Below are 21913 nucleotides of genomic sequence, written 5' to 3' on the forward strand. Positions count from 1 at the left end.
AATTAATTTGTTGGCTATTTTCGAAATGGGAATACAACAAATTCATGACATGGGATTAAAAAATAATAATAACAAAAAAAAAAAGAAATATGCACAACAGAACAGAAAAAGCAGCTCTACTCTTATAGGGCAAAGTTTTACATAGCCTATATTATATGCCGTTATAATAATAAAATACAATGCTAATTATAATCGTACCTGTTTTAGGCTTTTCCTTATTTTTAGATATCCATCAATGAAAAAAATGACTCCTCATCTTATTGGACGTGCCTTTGAAGAGAAATGCATGGATTACAAAAGAGTTTTTATTTTTATTTTGAATAATTTTGTTTTAAAGAAGGCTAGTAATTTAAGGCTTTCTATATATATTTTTTATCAGGTCTGTGAGCGAATTCACTGTGTTTAGGTTCGTCATTGTGAATCGTTCCTGTTCAAACCCCAGACAGCAGAAAACATGTTTTCTTTATTTTATAAAAGCACAACATTTTGTTGCACACAAATAAAACTAGCCCATTAACAGTTTAGAAATTAGATATTACTTTTACCTTTATGGGCAAAAATGACTGCATATTAAGTTGTTTCCACTGTTAGAAAAAAACTGCCAGTGATCGCGGTGATGTGTCCATGTCCTGCAGAACATGTTTGAATGTCTATATGTAATATGGGCTAGGGCCTATATTTGAGGCCTATGCAGAGCTCTACTCCACTTCATCAAATGCTGTTTTGTGAGCATGCTCTTGTATTTAAAGCCATTTAACTTAACATAAAAAATGTAGAAACATTGTACACAACTATGGGGCACCATTGTGCAGCAGCAAGCATCAAAAGAAAAAAAAGGAACCTCGAGGTTGATCTAAGAAAATGTATAGGGCTCCTTTCCTACATTTTGTCTGGGGCACCCAACTTACTAAATCCGCCCGTCTCTAAGACAACAATAGCTTTAGCCACATTTGTTGTGGAACTGACTAATAGGCACATCGACAGAAATTGTGATTTACAATAAAAACATCATAAAAAATAAACAGTGTAGCACTTACTTCTTCTGGAAGTAAAGCTGGATCACGAACAGTTGGTACAGATCCATGCTTGATTAACAAGCCTGCCGTGTATTGCCCCTCATTCACAAAGCAATCTCCAGTAAAATGATTTGTGAAGACATAAAAAAAAAACAATGGGTTGTCTTTTCAAATCTTCTGTCGCTGGCTTGTGTGGTTTAGCATGTTTAGCACTTTAGATGCTGACGTACTTTCCAGTAAGGGAGCATAGTGCTCTCTACATGTTGCAGTGCATCGTGGGATTCTTTCAGGGAGCAAATGTTCCAGTGCACTGGAAGGATTTTACGATTATGATCAGTGCCCTAACTATGGAGCATATTGAGACGCATCAGTGTCTCAACAGAAGATAGTGTCTACAGCTGAATCATCCATCCATTTAACAAACCACTGATCCAATGAGAGTTAGATCAGCGGTGATATCCTTCAGATATAAATGTATTTTAATTGATTATTAAATAGTTTAATCAGTTTATGCTAGTTTCCATGACAGAGTTCAACATAAATCTTCTCATTGCTACTTGAGCTTCCTATTTGATAATTTTTCAAATGATTACCAAAAAGCACAAACTATACAAAAGCAGCAGCTCTTCCAATTCACTCAGTGTCTTGGACTAATTTAGGGAATAGTGAATGAGGAGGTGGTTTCAAACATAGCAGAAGTAAAATGCGGGAACATCAGAGTTGAAACATCCCACTATAAACCTCATGAGTTTCAACCGATCACACATCACCTTCACATGTTAACCAAATGACGCCAAGGGGGCCAGTGGCTAGAGTGGTCTGTTACCGCTCCGCCAAAAGCTGTGCAGTTTCATAAAACATAAGAAACAGACACTGATCGGAGCTTAGCTTGAACACATCTTAACTGCGCAATTGCAAATTATAACATTCAACATTAGAGTGTGCAAATGCAGAATGGTTTCTTTTTAGTTACTGACTCAATGCACAACAATTCCTCCCCTCCAGCCTTGATATACTCACTTCAAGGTGCACATAATTACATTGAACACAAAGAACATGAAGAACATTGGCATACAAAACAGTCTCTTACTTTTCTTTTAAAAAACAGCGAACAGCTTATTGAGCTATGTCAACAACTATGACCATTATTTTCATATAACTTCACTTGTTTTGTTCATGGCATCTGTCACCGTATATACAATTACAAGTCCAGCATGTTAGGTGGTCTACGGATGCACTCAGGATAACGTCTCGCCTGAGACTCGACATTTTGAGGAAGAGATAGTGTGCTGGACGGTTCAACAATTTCTGTTCTAGTCACCTCAGTGGCTGTTGATGGAGCCTCTGCTGTCATAAGGGAATACTCCTCCGAGCATTGTGAGGTTTCCGCACTCTCTATGGTTTTGTGAGGAAAGTTAACCTGTATTGTTGTTGCATCCAATAGCTGATCAATGTGTCTACGCCAAACCATGATAGTACCCAGTGTACAGTGTAAGTGAGAGGACTAGTCTTAGACAATATTGTACCGGTTGCCACTTTGGGTGTGATTGTGTATAATCTCTAGCAAGCACATTTTGACCAACTTGCAGGGTCCTAATCACAGATCGTTTTAGATTTTGGCTACACTGCTTGAATTGTACATGTCGGCGTAAGACAGGCTTAATTAAGTCTAGACGTGGGCGAAGACTTCTTCCCATAGAGAGTGTGGCTGGAGACTGACCTGTGTTTGAGTGAACTGAGTTCATATAGGCCAAGAGAAAGTTTGCTACTGTTACTCTCTCTCCTCCCATGGCTTTCAGAGACTCTTTCAGGGACTAAATAAAGCGTTCAGCCAGGCCATTCACTGCAGGGTGGTAAGGAGTAGATGTAGTGTGCTTAATTTCATTGCCCTTAACAAATGACTGAAATTTGTCTGAGATAAACTGTTTACCATTATCGCTGACCAAATGCTCTGGTAGGCCAGCCCAGGAGAACAATGTGCGAAGCAGTTCAACAGTCTTTGTGGACATAGCATTTTGATAATACCTAGAATATCAAAATCACCATAAACTGCGGGCGGCAGATCCTTTTCCTTTACGGAGGTCACTGTAGCCACCAGATCCAGTCTGCATCCAGATCAGAGGGTCACTGCAGTCACCCGGATCCAGTACGTATCCAGACCAGATGGTGGATCAGCACCTAGAAAGGACCTCTACATCCCTGAAAGACAGCGGAGACCAGGACAACTAGAGCCCCAGATACAGATCCCCTGTAAAGACCTTGTCTCAGAGGAGCACCAGGACAAGACCACAGGAAACAGATGATTCTTCTGCACAATCTGACTTTGCTGCAGCCTGGAATTAAACTACTGGTTTCGTCTGGTCAGAGGAGAACTGGCCCCCCAACTGAGCCTGGTTTCTCCCAAGGTTTTTTTCTCCATTCTGTCACCGATGGAGTTTCGGTTCCTTGCCGCTGCCGCCTCTGTCTTGCTTAGTTGGGGTCACTTCATCTACAGTGATATCGTTGACTTGATTGCAAATGAATGCACAGACACTATTTAAACTGAACAGAGATGACATCACTGAATTCAAAGATGAACTGCCTTTAACTGTCATTTTGCATTATTGACACACTGTTTTCCTAATGAATGTTGTTCAGTTGCTTTGACACAATGTATTTTGTTTAAAGCGCTATATAAATAAAGGTGACTTGACTTGACTTTTGACAAGAAATATCTCTGGCCATTTTGAATATGCATCCACTAATACAAGGAACATTTTGTCAAGGAAATGACCTGCATAGTCAATGTGTACTCACTGCCAGGGAATATTGGGAAATTCCTACACATGCAAAGGTGCTACTTGTGGCTGTCATTGAATTTGTTCACACCCACAACATGTTTTAGCTAGATCTTCAATTTGGTGGTCTAGGCCAGGCCACCAGACATAGCTTCTAGCCAGGATTTTCATTTTAATGACACCTAAATGTCCTTCATGTAGGGCAGATAGTACCCTGGCACTTAGCTCGGGTGGCATGATCACTCGGGAACCCCACATAATGGTTTGAATAGTTAGGAAGCTGTGGATCACCTTTTTCTGATCAAACACCTTGGCCAATACAGGATCTCGATTTGTCTCCCGTTGAATTTGAGCACTCGTGACAGGCAAGGGCTCCATTTGAGTGATGTGAAACATCTGTGTCATCCTCGACCTCCTCTGGTTTCTGCTGAGGAAGGCGTGACAATCCATCTGCATTGCCATGGTACTTTGTGCCTTTGAACTCAATTGAATAATCATGACCATTAACGCCCAACGCTGTAGTCGTACTGCTGCCATCACTGGAACACTTTTACTAGGGTTAAAAATAGCCACTAAAGGCTGATGATCAGTAATAAGAGTGAAGTGTTTCCCGTACAGGTAATGATTAAACTTCTTCACCCCCGTATCAAGCTTAGAGCCTCTCGATCAATCTGGGCATAGTTGCGTTCTGCAGCAGTCAAGGGCCTAGAAGCAAATGCGATCGGTCTCTAAGATCCATCATTCATTTTGTGAGACAATACAGCGCCTATTCACATTTGCTTTTGTTTGCTCTCAGTCCATACTATTTCAAGAACAGCACTCAAATTTGGTAGGTGGGTATCATCGTCATGGCCAGTGACTATAATATCATCTAAATAGCACTGTGTGCCTGGAATCCCTTGCAAAATTTGATCTATGGCTCTTTGCCACAGCGCTGGTGCTGATGACACCCCAAAAATGAGTCTGTTGTAGCAGAAGAGACCCTTATGCGTATTTAGTGTCAGGTAATGACAATTACAACTAAACAATTGGAACTAGAGGTGTGGCTCATCCAGTCCAGGTTACTTTAGACAGGATTCCTTGGTCTTCAAGTCGCTTTAGCTCAGTGTCCACCTGTGGGCGTAACGAATATGGCACAGGGCTTGCCTTGTGAAATTTGAGCTGCACATCGCTCTCAATAGTGACGTGACATTCAGCCAAGTATGGTGACCCGTACTCGGAATTTGTGCTCTGCATTTAACCCATCCGAAATGCACACACACAGAGCAGTGAACACACACACACACTGTGAGCACACACCCGGAGCAGTGGGCAGCCATTTATGCTGCGGCGCCCGGGGAGCAGTTGGGGGTTCGATGCCTTGCTCAAGGGCACCTAAGTCGTGGTATTGAGGGTGGAGAGAGAACTGTACATGCACTCCCCCCACCCACAATTCCTGCCGGCCCGGGACTCGAACTCACAACCTTTCAATTGGGAGTCCGACTCTCTAACCATTAGGCCACGACTTCCCCTTGCCTTTATGTGCTTCAATGTTCCAAAGCCATCTTGGAAGACCTGTGCAGATTGCTCTAGCACATGCTCTAATTTGTCTTGTACAGAGCACACGGTTACCTTGGGGGTAACTTGCATGGCTTTTATGGACTGCCAATTGAGCTCAATGCTTCTAAACAATTCACGTTCAAATAAGGGTACTCCACCCTTTTTCAGCACATAAATGTCCAGATTGTGCTTTTTGGTTTTCACATTGGATCAATTTTCTCTTCTGTGTAGGTCTTAATCATTATGGAGTGCGCCTCAATTTCAGTTTGCCAAAATGGCCTTTGTAGTCTTTGAATCCTATTAAATTATTGACAGCGCTGATCCTGTGTCAAGTCCCATCTTCAATTTTACTCCTTTAATAATAGGAGTCACCCAGATAACTTTGCGATCTGTCTGTCTAAGAGAATGCAGCTCTATTTATGAAAACGCCTGCCATATCAGAGTTGTCTGAGTCAGGTTCATCCAGTTCATTTATCTTTGCATTTGTTTTTGCAAACGTCCTTCTCTTCTTCTCAGTTGGTTTTAAACATTTTCTGTATGTGTCCCATTCTGTTACATTGTCTGCACTCCTCTTTAAAGCAGCATTCAGCATGGTCATGTGACTTTTTTACCACATCTAAAACATATTTTGTCACATTGCTTTGTTGCAAATTTGTTTACGCAATATCCAGTTGATTATGCTTATGGAAGCGAAAACGCTCCATAACATTGGAACGTTACATAACATTGGAAACAAACACTCTGATCGGAGTGTAACTTGAACACGTCTGTGCAATTGCAGTTATTACATTCAACACTAGAGTGTGCAGATGCAGAATGCTTTCTTTTTAGTTATTGACTCAATACACAACAGTGAGAGAGGTTCAAATATGGCCCTTGGCACAGTCTTGTCACCAAAGATAGTCTACAATAATTTTCTGTCAGTTTCAGAAATCCAGCGTGTTCATCGCACAGTGTGTTTGAAATCACACATGAAATCAATGCGACATGGCACTAAAACATAAAACTGCTTACCTCAAACTATTATTTCTACACATAAAAACTACAATTGTCAAAGTTTGAACTAAGTGTGAGCCGGTTGAAAAACGCTTAAAATATGTGACAAGAGGTTGAGAGGTTAAACAAAGGGAGATTCTATGAATATAAGACTTTATATGAATGCATGTTTGAGGGAAACTTACTGTCTTTAGAGAAGTTTTGATGGTATTTTTTTATTCTCATCTAGCCTCTGAAAAAAAGGGAAGCGCTGTTTTGTTTACAACAGAAACCAGGGAAAGGCTTCAGGCGCCATCTGCTGCATGGTCCGCTGTTTAATGCAGATATTTTCATCTATAGTCAAACCATTCTGTTTTTGCTTCAAAATTTCGAAATTATACAATCTAATTTAGATTAAAAACTGCTTATGTTGCATGCAGCATTTTTGTTTGGATCATGATTAAATTGCAGTGTTTGCCTCTCATTTTAAATGGAAAGAATACAGACAAAGCCTTATTTTGTTTATATGAAGCACTATATATTATTATAGTTATATATCACAAAGAAATGTGCAGCATTTTGTCAAAGCAATAAAAAATGACATATTTAATTTATAATTTACCTTAAATCTATTTTTGTTTAAAATAAAATAAAATCGTGAATTGAATCGAATCATTAGTTGAGTGAATCGTTTCATTAGATTAGATTAGATGTCACTGCACATGTAAGATACAAGGCAACGAAATGCAGTTAGCATCTAACCAGAAGTGCAATAAGCAGTAAGTACAGAATATACAAGGTCTATAATATGTACAATAACTATACAGATAAGTATTATGGACATAATTTACAGATTTTAAATACTATAAGCATGATATACAGGTAGGTGTGCTATGAACATACTATACAGATGGATTATGTAAAAGTGTATGTACACTATAGGCAGAACTATGAACATATGAACATAATTTACACTAGTGCAATGGACAGTAAAGTGCATAGAAAATATTTCAGTGTGCAAATTGATTACTCAGTGTCTCTGGATGAGTAGTGCAAGTAATAACAAGTTTACTGTTTTTTGTTTGTTGTAAATAAATAAATAAATCAGTCAGATGCAGTGGTGAAGAGGGGGAGGAGTCTGTGTGTGTGGTGTGGGGTGGTGTCAGAGGGCAGAGTTCAGTAAGGAGACATTTGTAGGGAAAAAGCTGTTCCTGAGTCTTGTGGTCCTTGTCCGGAGGCTCCTGAAGCGCCTCCCGGAGGGCAGGAGGTTAAACAGTCCATGGTCAGGGTGAGAGGAGTCCTTGAGAATGCTGCAAGCTCGACGTAGACAGCGTTTCCTCTGGATGTCCTCAATAGCAGGAAGTGGTGTCCCTGTGATGCGCTGGGCAGTTTTCACCACCCTCTGCAGTGCCTTGCGGTCAGCCACTGAGCAGTTCCCAAACCAGACTGTGATGCAACTGGTCAGGATGCTCTCGATCGCACACCGGTAGAAGTTCACCAGGATGGCTGAAGACAGCTGGTTTTTCTTCAGTGTCCTGAGGAAGAAGAGGCGCTGGTGAGCCTTCTTGACCAGGCTGGAGGTGTGTGTAGTCCAGGACAGTTCCTCCGAGATGGTGGTTTCCAGGAACTTGAAAGTGGGAGACACGTTCAACAACCATACCATTAATGTGGATGGGGTCATGCGTGCCTCCTTTTTTCTACCTGAAGTCCACAATGAGCTCCTTTGTTTTAGTGGTGTTAAGGAGCAGGTTATTGTCAGCGCACCATGTGGCCAGGTGCTGTACCTCCTCCCTGTAGGCAGTCTCATCGTTGTCTGTGATGAGGCCAATCACCGTGGTGTCGTCTGCAAACTTGATGGAGTTGGATCCATGCACAGGCTTGTAGTCGTGGGTGTAGAGTGAGTAAAGGAATGCGCTCAGCACACAGCCCTGTGGTACGCCAGTGTTAAGTGTGATGGTGGTGGAGCAGGTGTGGCCTGACCTAACATGCTGAGGTCTGTTGGTCAGAAAGTCCATAATCTAGTTGCAGAGGGAGGTGTTAATGTCCAGGTCTCCAAGTTTTGTGGTCAGCTTGGAGGGAATGACGGTGTTAAATGCTGAACTGAAGTCAACAAACAACATCTGTACATATGTGTTGTTATTGTCCAAGTGTGTGAGTGCAGAGTGCAGCACTGCGCATACTGCATCCTCTGTACTCCTATTCCTACGGTAGGCAAATTGGTGTGGGTCCTGTGTGGGTGGGAGGCAGTCTTTGAGGTGTGCTAGGACCAGCCGCTCAAAGCACTTCATGATGATGGGTGTGAGTGCTACGGGGCGATAGTCATTCAGGCACATTGGGGAGGAGTTTTTTGGTACTGGCACAATGGATGTGGACTTAAAACATGTTGGCACAGTTGCTTGGGTGAGGGACAGGTTGAAAATGTCTGTGAAGACCCCTGCAAGCTGCTCAGCACATGCCCTAAGCACACGTCCAGGAATGCCATCCGGGCCAGCAGCTTTGTGTGCTTTGATCTGGCTCAATGCAGTGTGGACATCTGTGGAGGTGAGTTTGAGAGGGTGAGAGGGTCTGCTGAGGGTGAGATTTTGGTGGCCATCTCCTTGCTGTCGCTGTTGAAGCGAGCATAAAAGTCATTTAGCTCGTTCAGGAAGGAGATGTCCGTGACCGTTGGAGCGGAGTTGCTTGACTTGTAGTCACTGATGACCTGGATGCCCTGCCACATGCGTCGGGGGTCAGAGTTAGAAAAATGTTCCTCTTCCTTCAGCTTGTAGCAGTACTTGGCCTTTTTGATGCCCCTTTTCAGGTTAGCCCTGGATTTACTGTAGGCCTGAGCGTCATCTGACCTGAAGGCAGTGTTGCGGGCTTTCAGCAGAAGTCGCACCTCCTTGTTCATCCATGGCTTCTGATTAGAATATGTTGTTATCTGTTTCTCTGTTGTAACACTGTCAATGGTGGTGTTGATGTGATCCAGTACAGAGGAGGTGTAGATATCAATGTCCGTGTGAGAGCCACAAGCAGCCTGAGAAGCAAACAAACTCCAGTCGGTGTGTTGAAACCTGTCCTGAAGTAAAGAGTCTGCTCCAGTTGGCCACACTTTCATCCCACACTCATCCCTAGTGATTCATTATGCTCTTTTTGTTTAGCACTACTAGTGCATGCCAGTGACATTTTATTCTTCGTGCATCATCAATAGGTGTATGCATGTCATACCCAAGTTTATTATGTAGTGTTTTGAGTTTGACCATTCCAGCAAACTTAAAATTTTCCAAGAAATTATTTTTTATTTTTATTTTCATGTTTCACCATACATGTCACTATTAACAAACTTGTAGGACTATACGGAAACTGTGTATTTTGGTTTAAAAATAATGTATAGTATTTTATGTTGTGTGATGTCAGTTCGTTTGGCGTTATTTTTTAGTATATTGTGAGTTTTGTGTTAATGAGCTGTTAATGAGTTGATTCAAGTTACCGCCCGCGCCATTTTTATTGGCGGTATTTTTATGATAACTTTGGTTCTTAAATAAAATAATAAAAGTGGATTATGTTCTTAAAACGTCATGTAAATCTTTCCAGCAATGTAGACACTAGTGAGTATTACTGCCCTCCACAGGTCAAAGTTTGAACTCAATTATTTTATACAATTCTTTATCATGCAATAACTTCCTCAAAGATCAGTTCATGCTCATCACTGTGTCCAAACAAAGAAATAACAGAAAACAATTTAACTTTAACACTTTAATTTGTCAAAAAGTGCTTTTCTTTCTGCATTATACTTAAAAAAAAACAAAAAAACAAATACAAAACATGCCCTACTGTTCCCATATTCTGGCAGCGGTTCTTAACTCTGGACCTCAAGCTCCACTTTCCTTCAGAGTTTATCTCCAACTCTAATCAAACACACCTGAACAAACTAATCAAGCTCTTCAGGATCATTACAGACAGGTGAGTTTGATCAGGTTTGGAGGTAAACTCAGAGCTGAGAGCCCCTGATGTAGATCATACTGCTACTTCAGTATTAAACAATTGCACCTGATGTGACTGCTGTGCCATATTGTAGTTAAAAGTAGTTTGTGGTTTGATGATGAGCACAAAAGTGTTTTAGATTCACTGAGCAGCATGTGACACATGACAAGGTGTTTGCAAGTTCATTTAATCAGAAATAAACAAGTAAATAAGATAAGAGATTTGATATTTAATCATGTCCATGTTGTTTAAATGTACAGATCCTAAAATTGCTTGTGTATATATCATGATGAATTATAATCTAACAAGATCATTTAAGAGCAAATCAACAAATACATATACATCTCCATTCAAATGGATCTCCAAAAATGAGCGGCCCGTTTCTAAGTTTGTCTTTATTTCAAAGAAATCTTTCTGTAAATTGTATAATCCTTTAGCGAAATGAATCATTTAAGTTTTTACACAGAAGCGCTGACCCTCAGATATCTCTGTGCACACTACAGTCTCAGTAGTGTACTTGATGCTGATGGTGTTTTTGGCTGAGCAGTTGAGTGTAGATTTCTCTCCTAAACGGAGACTGATGTTCAGCTGTGATCCTTGAGTCGTCTGAGGACTGATCCAGCTGTAGGAGGGATTCGGATCACCAGACGCCACACACCAGAGATGAAACATGCAGATGTTTTCTGACTGCAGCCAGACATAATTGTACACAATCTGTACATCTCTGATGAGCTCTGTTGGAAATAAATATACAAATGTTAATTAAATAAGTAATTAAGCATACTAGTACCTTCTTTAAGAAACAATTTAACTTCATTTAAATGAACATAAACATATTCAGTATCATTTCTTAAATTTGTTGTTTTAGAATTTGTGATTTACATCCTAACAACATTAACACAATAAATATCAAACAATTAAACTCACCATGAACACGAAGTACAAAGTGTTTTGTCTTAAGTTGTACAGAAGTGGTTTTATTTTCTGCAACAATAACAAATCTTCCAGAATCATGGAGGTTAAGGTCTGTTACTGTTACACTAATATTATTCTTATTCATCTTTAACCTGTTTTTAAATAATTCAGGTTTCACGTTTTGGAAATCATCATTTCGATAGTCAGCAAATACACTCTGATTATATTTCCACAGCACTTCAAGATCTTTTTTTGGATATTCAGTGATTAATTCCAGCGAGTCTCCCACAGCTTTGTGCAGCTCAACATCTGGATCATCACAGGACCCTACAATACAGAACAAACAACAACACATGATACAGTCACTAATACATGCCATATGTTTTCACATTCAACAAATGATTACATGCATCGATTAACACATTTCATTAAATAAATAAATATAATTAAATCAGACATCTGCCCTCGGCTGGCTGGTTATAGACACTAAGTTAGGAGAGACCTGACACTTTGTCAATGTCAAGGTCAACTTTAAAATCACCAAGAGGGCAATTAGTTCCAACTTTAAACAACAAAATAACAGGCTACTTTCATTTGAATTAGTCTAAAGCTGGCTGCAACTGACATAACCGTTGAAAATGACCTCATTCTCTAAAGATGAAGCTTGAGGTTTCCTGAGCTGAACTCTTCTCACAGACGAAACACTGATGTGACATAACTGTTCATGATCATTTGTTTCCATCAGTAAAAAATAAACACACAATACATTTTAATTTTAAAACCCTTTTAAGTATGGATTGCATTAAACACTTTTAGTAATTTAATAAACATAAACATATCCCCAATCTGGACAGTAATAGTTTCTCAGAGTTTTGTGATCAAACACACATGATCACATGACTGTCTGCTGTAAATAACATGTCAAATGCTTTGAATAATAATAGATTCATATTAAATAATATCCTATTCATTAATTATTTAAACTTCCTGTTTTAATATAGGAAGAAAGACGCACTATAGTGGTTTAATTATACAGGATGTAGTTACTGTATATAATAAGGTTACATGTTTTAAAGTTGTATTGCACACACACCTGTTAATAATGACACATTTCAAATATATATTTTAATGCTGTTAAGTAAGCTGTTTACTGGAACAATATTTGATAACTGCTCCACAGCGAGCAGGAGCTGTTAAGAACAAGAAGAAAAGTATGTAAACATTTGAAATGTGTCATTATTAACAGGTGTGTGTGTGCATGTATCTATGTACATTCAGACATCAGTGGAATCACACATCTACACTAACTTTCTGTCTGGATAGGGCTATATTTAATTGATTTAACATTCATATTCATTCCCCATACAGGAATAACTGCTGTATTTCTGGAGTCACTCACCTTGGAGAAGGAAAACCAGGAGAACTCCTAAGATGGAGCGGCGGGATTCTAGAAAGATGTTCATGTCCAGACGTTTAGACGACAGACTGAGGCATTCGTGACAGCAGATACAGTGAAACAGAAGTGACAGAAACAGACTTCCTCAAACTAGCATCACGTGTGAGAGCACAAGCGTTTCATCAACCAGCACAAGTGAAGCTTTTAGACACATGTTGATGCAGATGAGAATCAGAACAACTCTGTGATGATTTACTTGCATTTAGAGGTCTAGATATATGATTTCTTCATATTTGTTATGCACATGCAGTATGGCCAGTTCTCAGTTACTCTTGAAACTCACAAACTGACACAATATTCAGGCCATTTCACTATATATAATATAGTTTATTAATGTTGCTGTGTCATCTGGAAGAAATGGCAGGTTGGTTTTGGCTGAGTATAATTAATAAACACAGATTTCTGAGAAGATGAGAGTAATGTTCATCAGCTTGCACTCATGAAATCTGTTGTTGAAGTTTACTTAAATAAGAAATGTGTAATACAGATGTTTGCTCTGTCCTCCGTCCTTTGTGGAGCAATTTTTCAGATTTCCAGGATTGGAACGTGGAAGTTAACTGTTACAGGATAAACTTGTGCATGAGAGACCACAGATATCAGTTTTGAGTTCCCACAAAATCTTTGGACCTTCTGATGTACCTAATATTTTATTTCAGAGCTGAAAGACTGTGATTATTAAATCTGCTCTCTGCTGGCTGGTGATAGACACTAAGCATGAGAGACCTGACACTTTGTGTCAACTTTACTTTTACCAAGAAGACAATTTGTTTCTCAGCCAGCAGTAAACCATAAAATCAACAAAACCAGCACACACTCCACAACACACAGACACAAACAAAGACTTCCATTAATCATTGACACAAACGTATTTATAATTATTACTGCTGCTGGTATAAAATCTTTTTTAAAATCTATTAGTCCTACATAAAGGCAGGTAATATCTACTAGTCAAATGAAGCATCTGAAAAACATTCTGTGAGGAATCATTCATAATAAACTCAGGCTTCTTTAAGTACACATACCAGCACTAAAAAAATAAATAAAAAATTGACCGATGACAGATTCAATACAAGAAGTATAACACTTTTCATGAAGGTACTGTCTACACTAAAACGCTGATGGGTTATCCTAGTGTAGTGTATCAGAGTGAATCAGACAATTTAAGAATCGATCAGAACATTGCTGAAACACAAAGAGCCAAAGTCCACAAAGAGACCCAAGACAACATGTATGATCGTAAATCAGATCCTAGTGTCAGCGAGTCTGAAGCAAGCCCAGCCAACCAACTCTTTCACAGCTTTGAACAACTTACAGCATTAAAGCAACATATCATTTATCACGCATCAGCATCATGACCATCTCGACTGAAATCACAAGATAAAATCTTCATTACCCACTCAGGACAAAGACCAGACTCATACTCCTTCTAGATCTTTTGATCTTTGTTCCTCACTGAACCTGTCCTCATGTTCCCAGAGCGGCACAGAGAATGCCTTCACACACACACACACACACATTTATATATATGTAAATACTCCAAAATGATCTCAAACAGACTTATGAGCAAATATCAGTCCGTGGCATGACTTGACTTCATGTATGTAAGCCACATATTTGACTATCATGTCATAATCACTCATTGTTTATGTCTTTTTGAATAACTATTGAATGGTTTATAGGTTTATACTCATGTTTGTTATGTAAGAATTTGAAAATATTAACCTTAAAATGTTTCTATAAATCTTCTGAATTCTGAATTCTAAAAATTCTTTGTAAACTGTATCATATTCTGCAAGAGCGTGACAATTTGGCCAATTTATGTTAGCGTGTTGATTTATGTGTTGAGATGAGAAACATAGCAACACCCTGAGCTAATAAATAGTGTTTTCACTATACTTCAGATAGAAATATTCATTGCAGAGTTTATCTTATACGGTCCGTTCAGTAGATCGCTGGCCAGTTCAGCTGATCAGCCATGAAACAGGTGAATCTGTCCAAATTAGCTTTAAAATCATAAATAATTCCCTTTTCCTTAAATTTACCTGTTTTCCTTACACTAGGAACCAAACCCACATGTTTGAGAGACATATATGCCTGCTACAGTGCAGTGAGGCTATATCATTTTCACATTTTCAATTCATTCAGTTAGTATCCTTTTTTTTTGCCTCAGATGTCTCTGAACTCACTTATAGTTTAATCTTGGTAAAGTACAACAAATCTGAAAATAAAACAATGACTGAATTATGATTGCTATCGGTTTCATACTCATAATGTGTATAACTGCTTTCTTTTTACTTATGACATTAAAGAAGAATCTGGAAATACTCAGAAAACACCAGAGAGATGCAGTGAATTATCCAAAATATGGTTGTTTTATTCATAACAATAACTGCATAATCAACAACAACAAAAAAAGGTTGACTAGTTTAGAGCTGATAACCTGGAATAACTTTTACCTTAAGAGGCAGAAGATTAACAATTGTGAAAAACTCAGGCAAATAAAACTTTAAACATAAAACTTTACATTTTTATTTAATATAAATCTCACATTTCATTAATGAAAAAAAATATATTAATGTAAAAAGCAGTAAGTGGATAAGAGAAATCTTTATCCATCCTAATGACTTGGCAAAAAGACAACCATTATTTTATAAGACAATAAACATTTAACTATCAACCAAGTGTCTAACTATACTTTACTATTTTATAATATTTATTCAATATTTTTTGATTATTCATTTAACGGTTGTTCATTACCAATAGAATAATGTATTAATTGTTAGGACAATTAACACTGAATTGTGTCAGACATGAGTGCTCACTGGTAAAACTGTTTTACTATATGTGTAGATAGATTTGATTGCTTGCAATTGTACATATAATACAGTGCATAAATATCTGTAAAGTATTTCAGTCAAGCATGTTCATAATCAGTTCACTCATTATCATTTCTGAAGCAATGCAAGCGTTACTGTGTCTGCTGCTGTGAATCTTTTAGTCGTCTGGTGTCTTCTCTGAACTCAGGGACCTTTAAACAGATCAAAGATGATGATTTATGCAGCTGATGTGAATAATGAACTTATTCATTTGACATTTTATAGTCATCACAAACAACTGAACCAAATAACTTAAAGTTTAAAATGTATAAGAACCAATTCATGCCACGATCTGCAGGAACGAGTGTAAATTATGAGCGTGTTGTCAGTTATTTAAAAATTATTATACAGTTTAACAATTCTTACGCGTTTTATTCTTCTTCCTAATAAGTTGAGCATACGTTGCATCACCAACTCCAGCATCAGCATCTGAAGAACACAACTGATCAATAACAAAAAAATTATAAAATGTCAGATTTATACATTTCTTCAATGAGCCACGTGACTTTAGGAGTCATTCTGATCTGATCTGTAGCAGAACCGGTGCATGATGGTTAATACTATAGTTTACCACCCAAAATGAAAATTATCATAATTTTGCATACGTTTTCTGTTGCATTTCTTTATATTTGCGTGATTTCTGAGTATGTCACATTATTTGACTCTGCCATGGTATCATCTGCCAATTTTTTTTTTTAATTATATATATATATATATATATATATATATATATATATATATATATATATATATATATATATATATAATTTTTTTATTTTTATATATATATATATATATATATATATATATATATAATTTTTTTATTTATATATATATATATATATATATATATATATATATATATATATATATATATAATATTATGCAACATACATAGACACAGCATCAAAGTTACAGGTTAATGATTGATAAGTGAAGAGGGTTTTTTAACCTTTATCCACGGATATATTTTTCTTAAAAATGACTTCTGAATATGTGACCTCCAAAAATGGCTCTGGATCATCTAAAACAAAGTCGACATGAGTGAATGATATTTGCTAATTTTGAACTGTATGTGTTTAGATGATTTAATACTCAACCTTTGTCTCTTTTATTCACTTCAGTCACATCGTCATAAATGTGATCAGAATCTGCTGGACAGCAAACATTTGAGACATTTGAGGAAAAGAGGTAAAAAGCAAAGCAGGCTTGAAGAAGAAGAAACAATATTATGAAGATTAAAGGGATGGTTCAAAAATATATTTTTTATACTTACTGTATATATATATATATATATATATATATATATATATATATGTGTGTGTGTGTGTGTGTGTACTATCCCTTTTAATAATTAGTTACTGAGGCTGACCAGACTGTAGAGGAAAGTTCTCCAGTTGAGATTGTGCAGATTTATTTGGGACTGATGTCTGGTTAATGTTACGCCGCTGATCTATAACAGAAACAAAGAGCATTATGATCACTCGAGAGGATCTGCAGTGACTCTTTAGTCTGATATTTAGATCTTCTCATGATTCTTTACTCAGAAACTTTATTGCTGCTGTTCAGTTGTATTAATCATGTTCTGAAGTGCTCCACACCTTTGTTCTTCTTGTATCTCCACATCAGCAGCAGTGAGAGGAAGAACAACAGACAAACACTCGATCCCACAACCACACCAGTGACCAGAAGAGAAGATGAAGCTGCTGAGACTGGAGAACATGACAAACATGTAAATACAGTTGCATATTAACATATTTTCATAAGCCTCTATTTCAAGGCTTCTAACTTTACCCCCCATGCTCCTGCTGGGTATAACATTAATTTGAACAATTATAGCATTAATATGTACTCAAGTAGAACATCTTTAATAAACGTTATTCCTCCTATTGGTCAAACCTTTAAGCCACACAAAACTGATAATTACTTAATTGTAAATGCATCAGTTCATATATTGTAGTGTCTGGTAATGTTGAAGAACAGCTGAGTGTTTATCACAGTATTTACTCACCATTAACAGATAGATTTATTCGTTCACTCTCCTGTGATGAGTTTGGTCTTTCATCTCTCTGTCCTCTACACGTGTACTGACCCTCATCAGACTCACTAGCTCCTCTGATAGTGAGAGTGTCTCTGTTTACAGTGTAATGCTCAGACGACTGTAACTTTACACTGTTGTTTGCTCTTTTATACCACTCATATCTCCACTCAGTATGATTAGACTCAATCACACACTTCAGTTTGACCCTCTCTCCAGTGAAGACAGGACTGTCTGGAGTCACAGTCAGTTTAGATCTGGGGAAATCTGTAAAACATAAAAGCAGACAAAGATAAAAGAGACTTGCAATGAAGTATTAACAACACAGTAATTGTGTGTTATCTATATTATTTTATATATATAATTAAATTGTTTAAGAATCGACCATTAAAACCCCATAATGGTTGATTTTTAAGTTGAATGTCTATTACATCTCTGGTACTTTGGATCTAAGGGAAAGTGTCATTTTTTGTTTTAAGTTAATCTGTTTCTTACCTTGTGACATTTTTCAGGCAAAAATAGGTGCTTGTTACAGTACATAGGGACCGGAGGCATAGAATGACAGGGAATGATGTTTATTTGACACAAGCAGAGGTAACGGGGAACAATGGTGAGTAAGATTGGAGGTGAAGAGTGAGTAATGGGTGCAGATACTGTCTTGATGTCTTGGAGGAGTGATGATCCGAGAAGTGGAAGCTTGAGACGATGGAGGACGAAGACACACACACACACAAAATGGGAACAGGAGGTAACTGGAGATCGTTGGAAGTAGTAAAGTATAGAACACGGTTAGTCCTTGAAGTTAGCAGGTAGGCTTGACCTAGTTGCTAATGAGACTGGACAGTGACTGCGTGTGTGAGAATGTCTTTTGAGTGCTGGAAGATTGGCAAGTTAATGAGGGGCAGGTGAGTGTGATCAGCACTCTGGTGATGGCGTGCACTGTGATTGGGTGGTGTTCGAGCCTGGCATGTCTGTGACAGTACCCCCCTCCCCACTGCCCGCTCCTGAGGGCCGAGGACCCCGATGTCTTGGTGGTCTTCCTCTTCCCCGCAGGGCAGGTCTGTTGAGGTGATTCGTGTGGAAGGTGTCCAGCAGGTTCGGGTCCAGGATGTTGTAGCATGGAACCCATGAGCGTTCCTCTGGACTGTAACCTTCCCAGTCCACTAGGTACTCAAGTTGTCCACCACGGCGTCGGGAATCCAAGATCTCGCGAACCTCTTAGGCAGCACCATCATCCAGGATGAGTGGAAGGGGGGCTTCGGATGCAGCTACGCCAGGCTCTGTGGAGAGGGAGACAGAAGGGTGGTGAGGTTTGAGGAGTGACTCATGGAATGTGGGGTGGATACGATACTCAGGTGGGAGTTGTAGCTTGTAGGTGACCAGGTTGATCTGCTCTGTGATGGTGAATGGGCCAATGGATCTGGGCACTCATTTTGCGGCATGGTAGACGCAGGCGAATGTCCCTGGTTGACAGCCAGACCTTCTGTCCTGGTTGGTAGGCTGGAGCTTCGGAACGGTGAAGGTCTGCTGTCATCCTGCATCTACGTTTGGCTCGTTGTAGCTGGTGGTGGGCTGAGTCCCAGACCCTCTTGCTCTTTCGGAACCAGTAATCAACGGATGGTACGTCCGAGGGTTCTCCTGACCAGGGAAAGAGCAGGGGCTGGTAGCCAAGCACACACTGTAATGGTGTGAGTCCTGTGGAAGATTGGCGCAGGCAGTTCTGTGTGTACTCGGCCCACCCCAGGAACCTGTTCCAAGAGTCCTGGTTGCCATGACAAAAGGTACGGTGGAAGCGACCGATCTCTTGGATCTTCCTCTCTGTCTGCCCGTTCGAGTGCTATCCTGATGACAGGCTGACGGCCACACCTAGGAGGGAGTGGAAGGCTTTCCAGACTCGGGAGATGAATTGGGGACCTCTGTCGGAAACGATATCCTGAAGGATGGTAGAGTACCGGAAGACGTGGTTGAACATAAGCTCCAAGGTTTCCATGGCCGTGGGTAGTCCCTTTAAAGGAATCAGACGACATGATTTCAAAAATCTATCAGCAATTACAAGAATACAGGTACAGTCTTTAGAAAGTTGCAGGTCCGTGATGAAATCCACCCCTAGGTGTGATGGTTAGGAATGGGCAGAGGAAGGAGTTTGCCGGATGGTGGATGATGTGGACTCTTCGAGATGGCGCATTCCCTGCATCCTTGCACGTACCTTCTGATGTCAGATGCCATGTTGGGCCACCAGAAGCGTTCCTTCAGCAGCGAGAGGGTTTCATTGACCCCTGGGTGGCCAGTGCCAAGTGAGCTGTGAGCAGAGTGAATGAGTGGAGTGCGCCGTGTCCTGGTTATGTATTGCAGGCCTGGTGGGCAACCCGGCGGAGCATTTGGTGGAGGAATTGGAGGAGGGTAGAGTCTCTGTGGACCAAGTGATTGGGCTGACTATTAGTTTTTCAGTGAGTACAGCTTCAGGTTCCTCCAGGTTTTCTTCAGGAGTGTAACAATGGGATAAGGCATCAGCCTTGATATTCTTGGATCTGGGTGATAGGAAATTGAGAAATTAAAGCGGGTAAAGAATAGCACCCATTGAGCTTGCCTGGGGTTAAGCCTCCTGGCCAAGCACAGATACTCAAGGTTATTGTGGTCTGTGAGTACCAGGAAAGGATGTTTGTCTCCCTCCAGCCAATGCCTCCACTCTTCAAGTGCCAACTTGATGGCTAGAAGCTCTTGGTTGCCGATGTCATAGTTTGCCTCCACCGGGTTGAGCTTGCGGGAAAAGAAGGCACATGGATGGAGTCGGCTGGGGTTCCCCTGCTGCTGGGAGAGTACTGCTCCTACCCCTGTGGTGGAGGCGTCGACCTCCACGATGAAAGGCCTGACGGAATCGGGATGGACCAGGAGAGGAGCGGTGGTGAAGGCCTCCTTCAGGGTATTGAACACCTCCATGGTGGCTGGGTCCAGGACAGAGACTTGGGCTTATTACGGAGGAGACTGGTTAGGGGATTGCTGATGGAGCTGTCACCCTGAATGAAGCGGCGGTAGAAGTTTGCGAAACTGAGGAATCATTGAAGTTCTTTAATGGTAGTGGGTGTTGGCCAGTTCCTGATGGCATCAACCTTCCCCTCGTCCATCCGGATGCCACTGCTATCGATATTATAACCAAGGAACTGTACTGAGGGCTGATGGAAGGACCACTTCTTCGCTTTCAGATAGAGTTGGGACTCCCTCAGGCATTTCAGGACCTCTGCAACATGGTGTCAATGTTCCACCAAGCTCCGGGAGTAAATGAGGATGTCATCAATGTAGACCAGGACGAATTTGTGGAGAAACTCCCGGAGCACCTCGTGTATGAAGTCCTGAAATACGGAGGGGGCGTTGACTAGGCCATACGGCATCACAAGGTACTTGTAGTGTCCAGTAGGGGTTATAAAGTCTTTTTTCCACTCGTCCCCTTCACGTATTCGGATGAGGTTATATGGGCTGCGGAGGTCCAACTTGGTGAAGACAGTGGCACCATGGAGATCTTCCAGGGCCACTGGGACGAGAGGAAGTGGGTATCGGAATTTCACGGTGATATTGTTGAGGGAGCGATCAATACATGGCCGCAAGCCTCTGTCCTTTTTCTCCATGAAGAAGAAACAGCAGCAGGTAAAGTTGATGGACGGATGTAGCCTTGGGCCAGCACCTCCTTGATGTATTCCTCCATGGCCTTCTCTTCCAGGATGGAGAGGGGTTAGATCCTTCCCCTTGGCACTGGCTCACCCGGAAGCAGATTTATAGTGCAGTCCCATGGCCGGTGTGGAGGCAGCTTGGAGGCTCGTTTGGGGCAGAAGACGTCACTGAAGGGGGCGTAGCATGATGGGATATTTATGGACCGTTTTTCAACTGGACTCTCAATGGAGGTAGTGCAGACAGACATTTGCTCCGGGAGAGGAGAGGATGGTACCGGAAACCCAGACTGACAGTTCTGGAAACAGGTGTTATCCCACTTCAGGAATTCACCAGTCTTTCACAAGATGACTGGGTTATACTGCTCCAACCACAGGATTCCTCCAGAACCAGTAAATGGATCTTCTAAGATCTTCTTGAGTGCTGGGAGATTGGCAAGTTAACGAGGGGCAGGTGAGTGTGATCAGTACTGTTAAGATGAAGCTTTTAAAGGGTTTATGAAACAGTAAATACAATGTTCTTGATGTTTACACACATGAGTTTACTTTACTATACAAAATACTGTTGTGTTGTTTCAGACATGTGAAAAAATGTTTGTCAACAAATATTTTTCTTCATAGCTTTCACTAGTTCACAACAAGTGAAGCCCAAACAGTTTGATCATCGTCTGATGGCTGCTGTAGTGTTTTCTTATTATG

At 40.2% G+C, this 21913-nt stretch overlaps 2 protein-coding genes across 2 annotated transcripts in view; both read right to left on the minus strand.

Annotated features, from left to right (window-relative positions):
- Positions 1–10650: 10650 nt before the first annotated feature.
- Positions 10651–12798, minus strand: LOC132096308 (uncharacterized). The gene is made up of 3 exons (XM_059501592.1): positions 12585–12798; positions 11198–11512; positions 10651–11004 (listed from the first exon to the last, which is right to left on the minus strand). Exons 1-3 carry the CDS (start codon positions 12646–12648, stop codon positions 10721–10723), a joined length of 663 nt encoding a protein of 220 aa, XP_059357575.1. The 5' UTR covers positions 12649–12798; the 3' UTR covers positions 10651–10720.
- A 2661-nt stretch (positions 12799–15459) lies between these two features.
- LOC132095979 (Fc receptor-like protein 5) overlaps positions 15460–21913 on the minus strand; it is a 115387-nt gene continuing 108933 nt past the window's right edge. Inside the window, exon 16 of the mRNA XM_059501089.1 lies at positions 15460–15669. Coding sequence (XP_059357072.1) covers positions 15662–15669 — 8 coding nt within the window. The 3' untranslated portion in view covers positions 15460–15661. The remainder of the gene's footprint in view (positions 15670–21913) is intronic.

This window comes from Carassius carassius, chromosome 2 (assembly GCF_963082965.1).
Source record: "Carassius carassius chromosome 2, fCarCar2.1, whole genome shotgun sequence".
NCBI classification, from domain to species: Eukaryota; Metazoa; Chordata; class Actinopteri; order Cypriniformes; family Cyprinidae; genus Carassius; species Carassius carassius.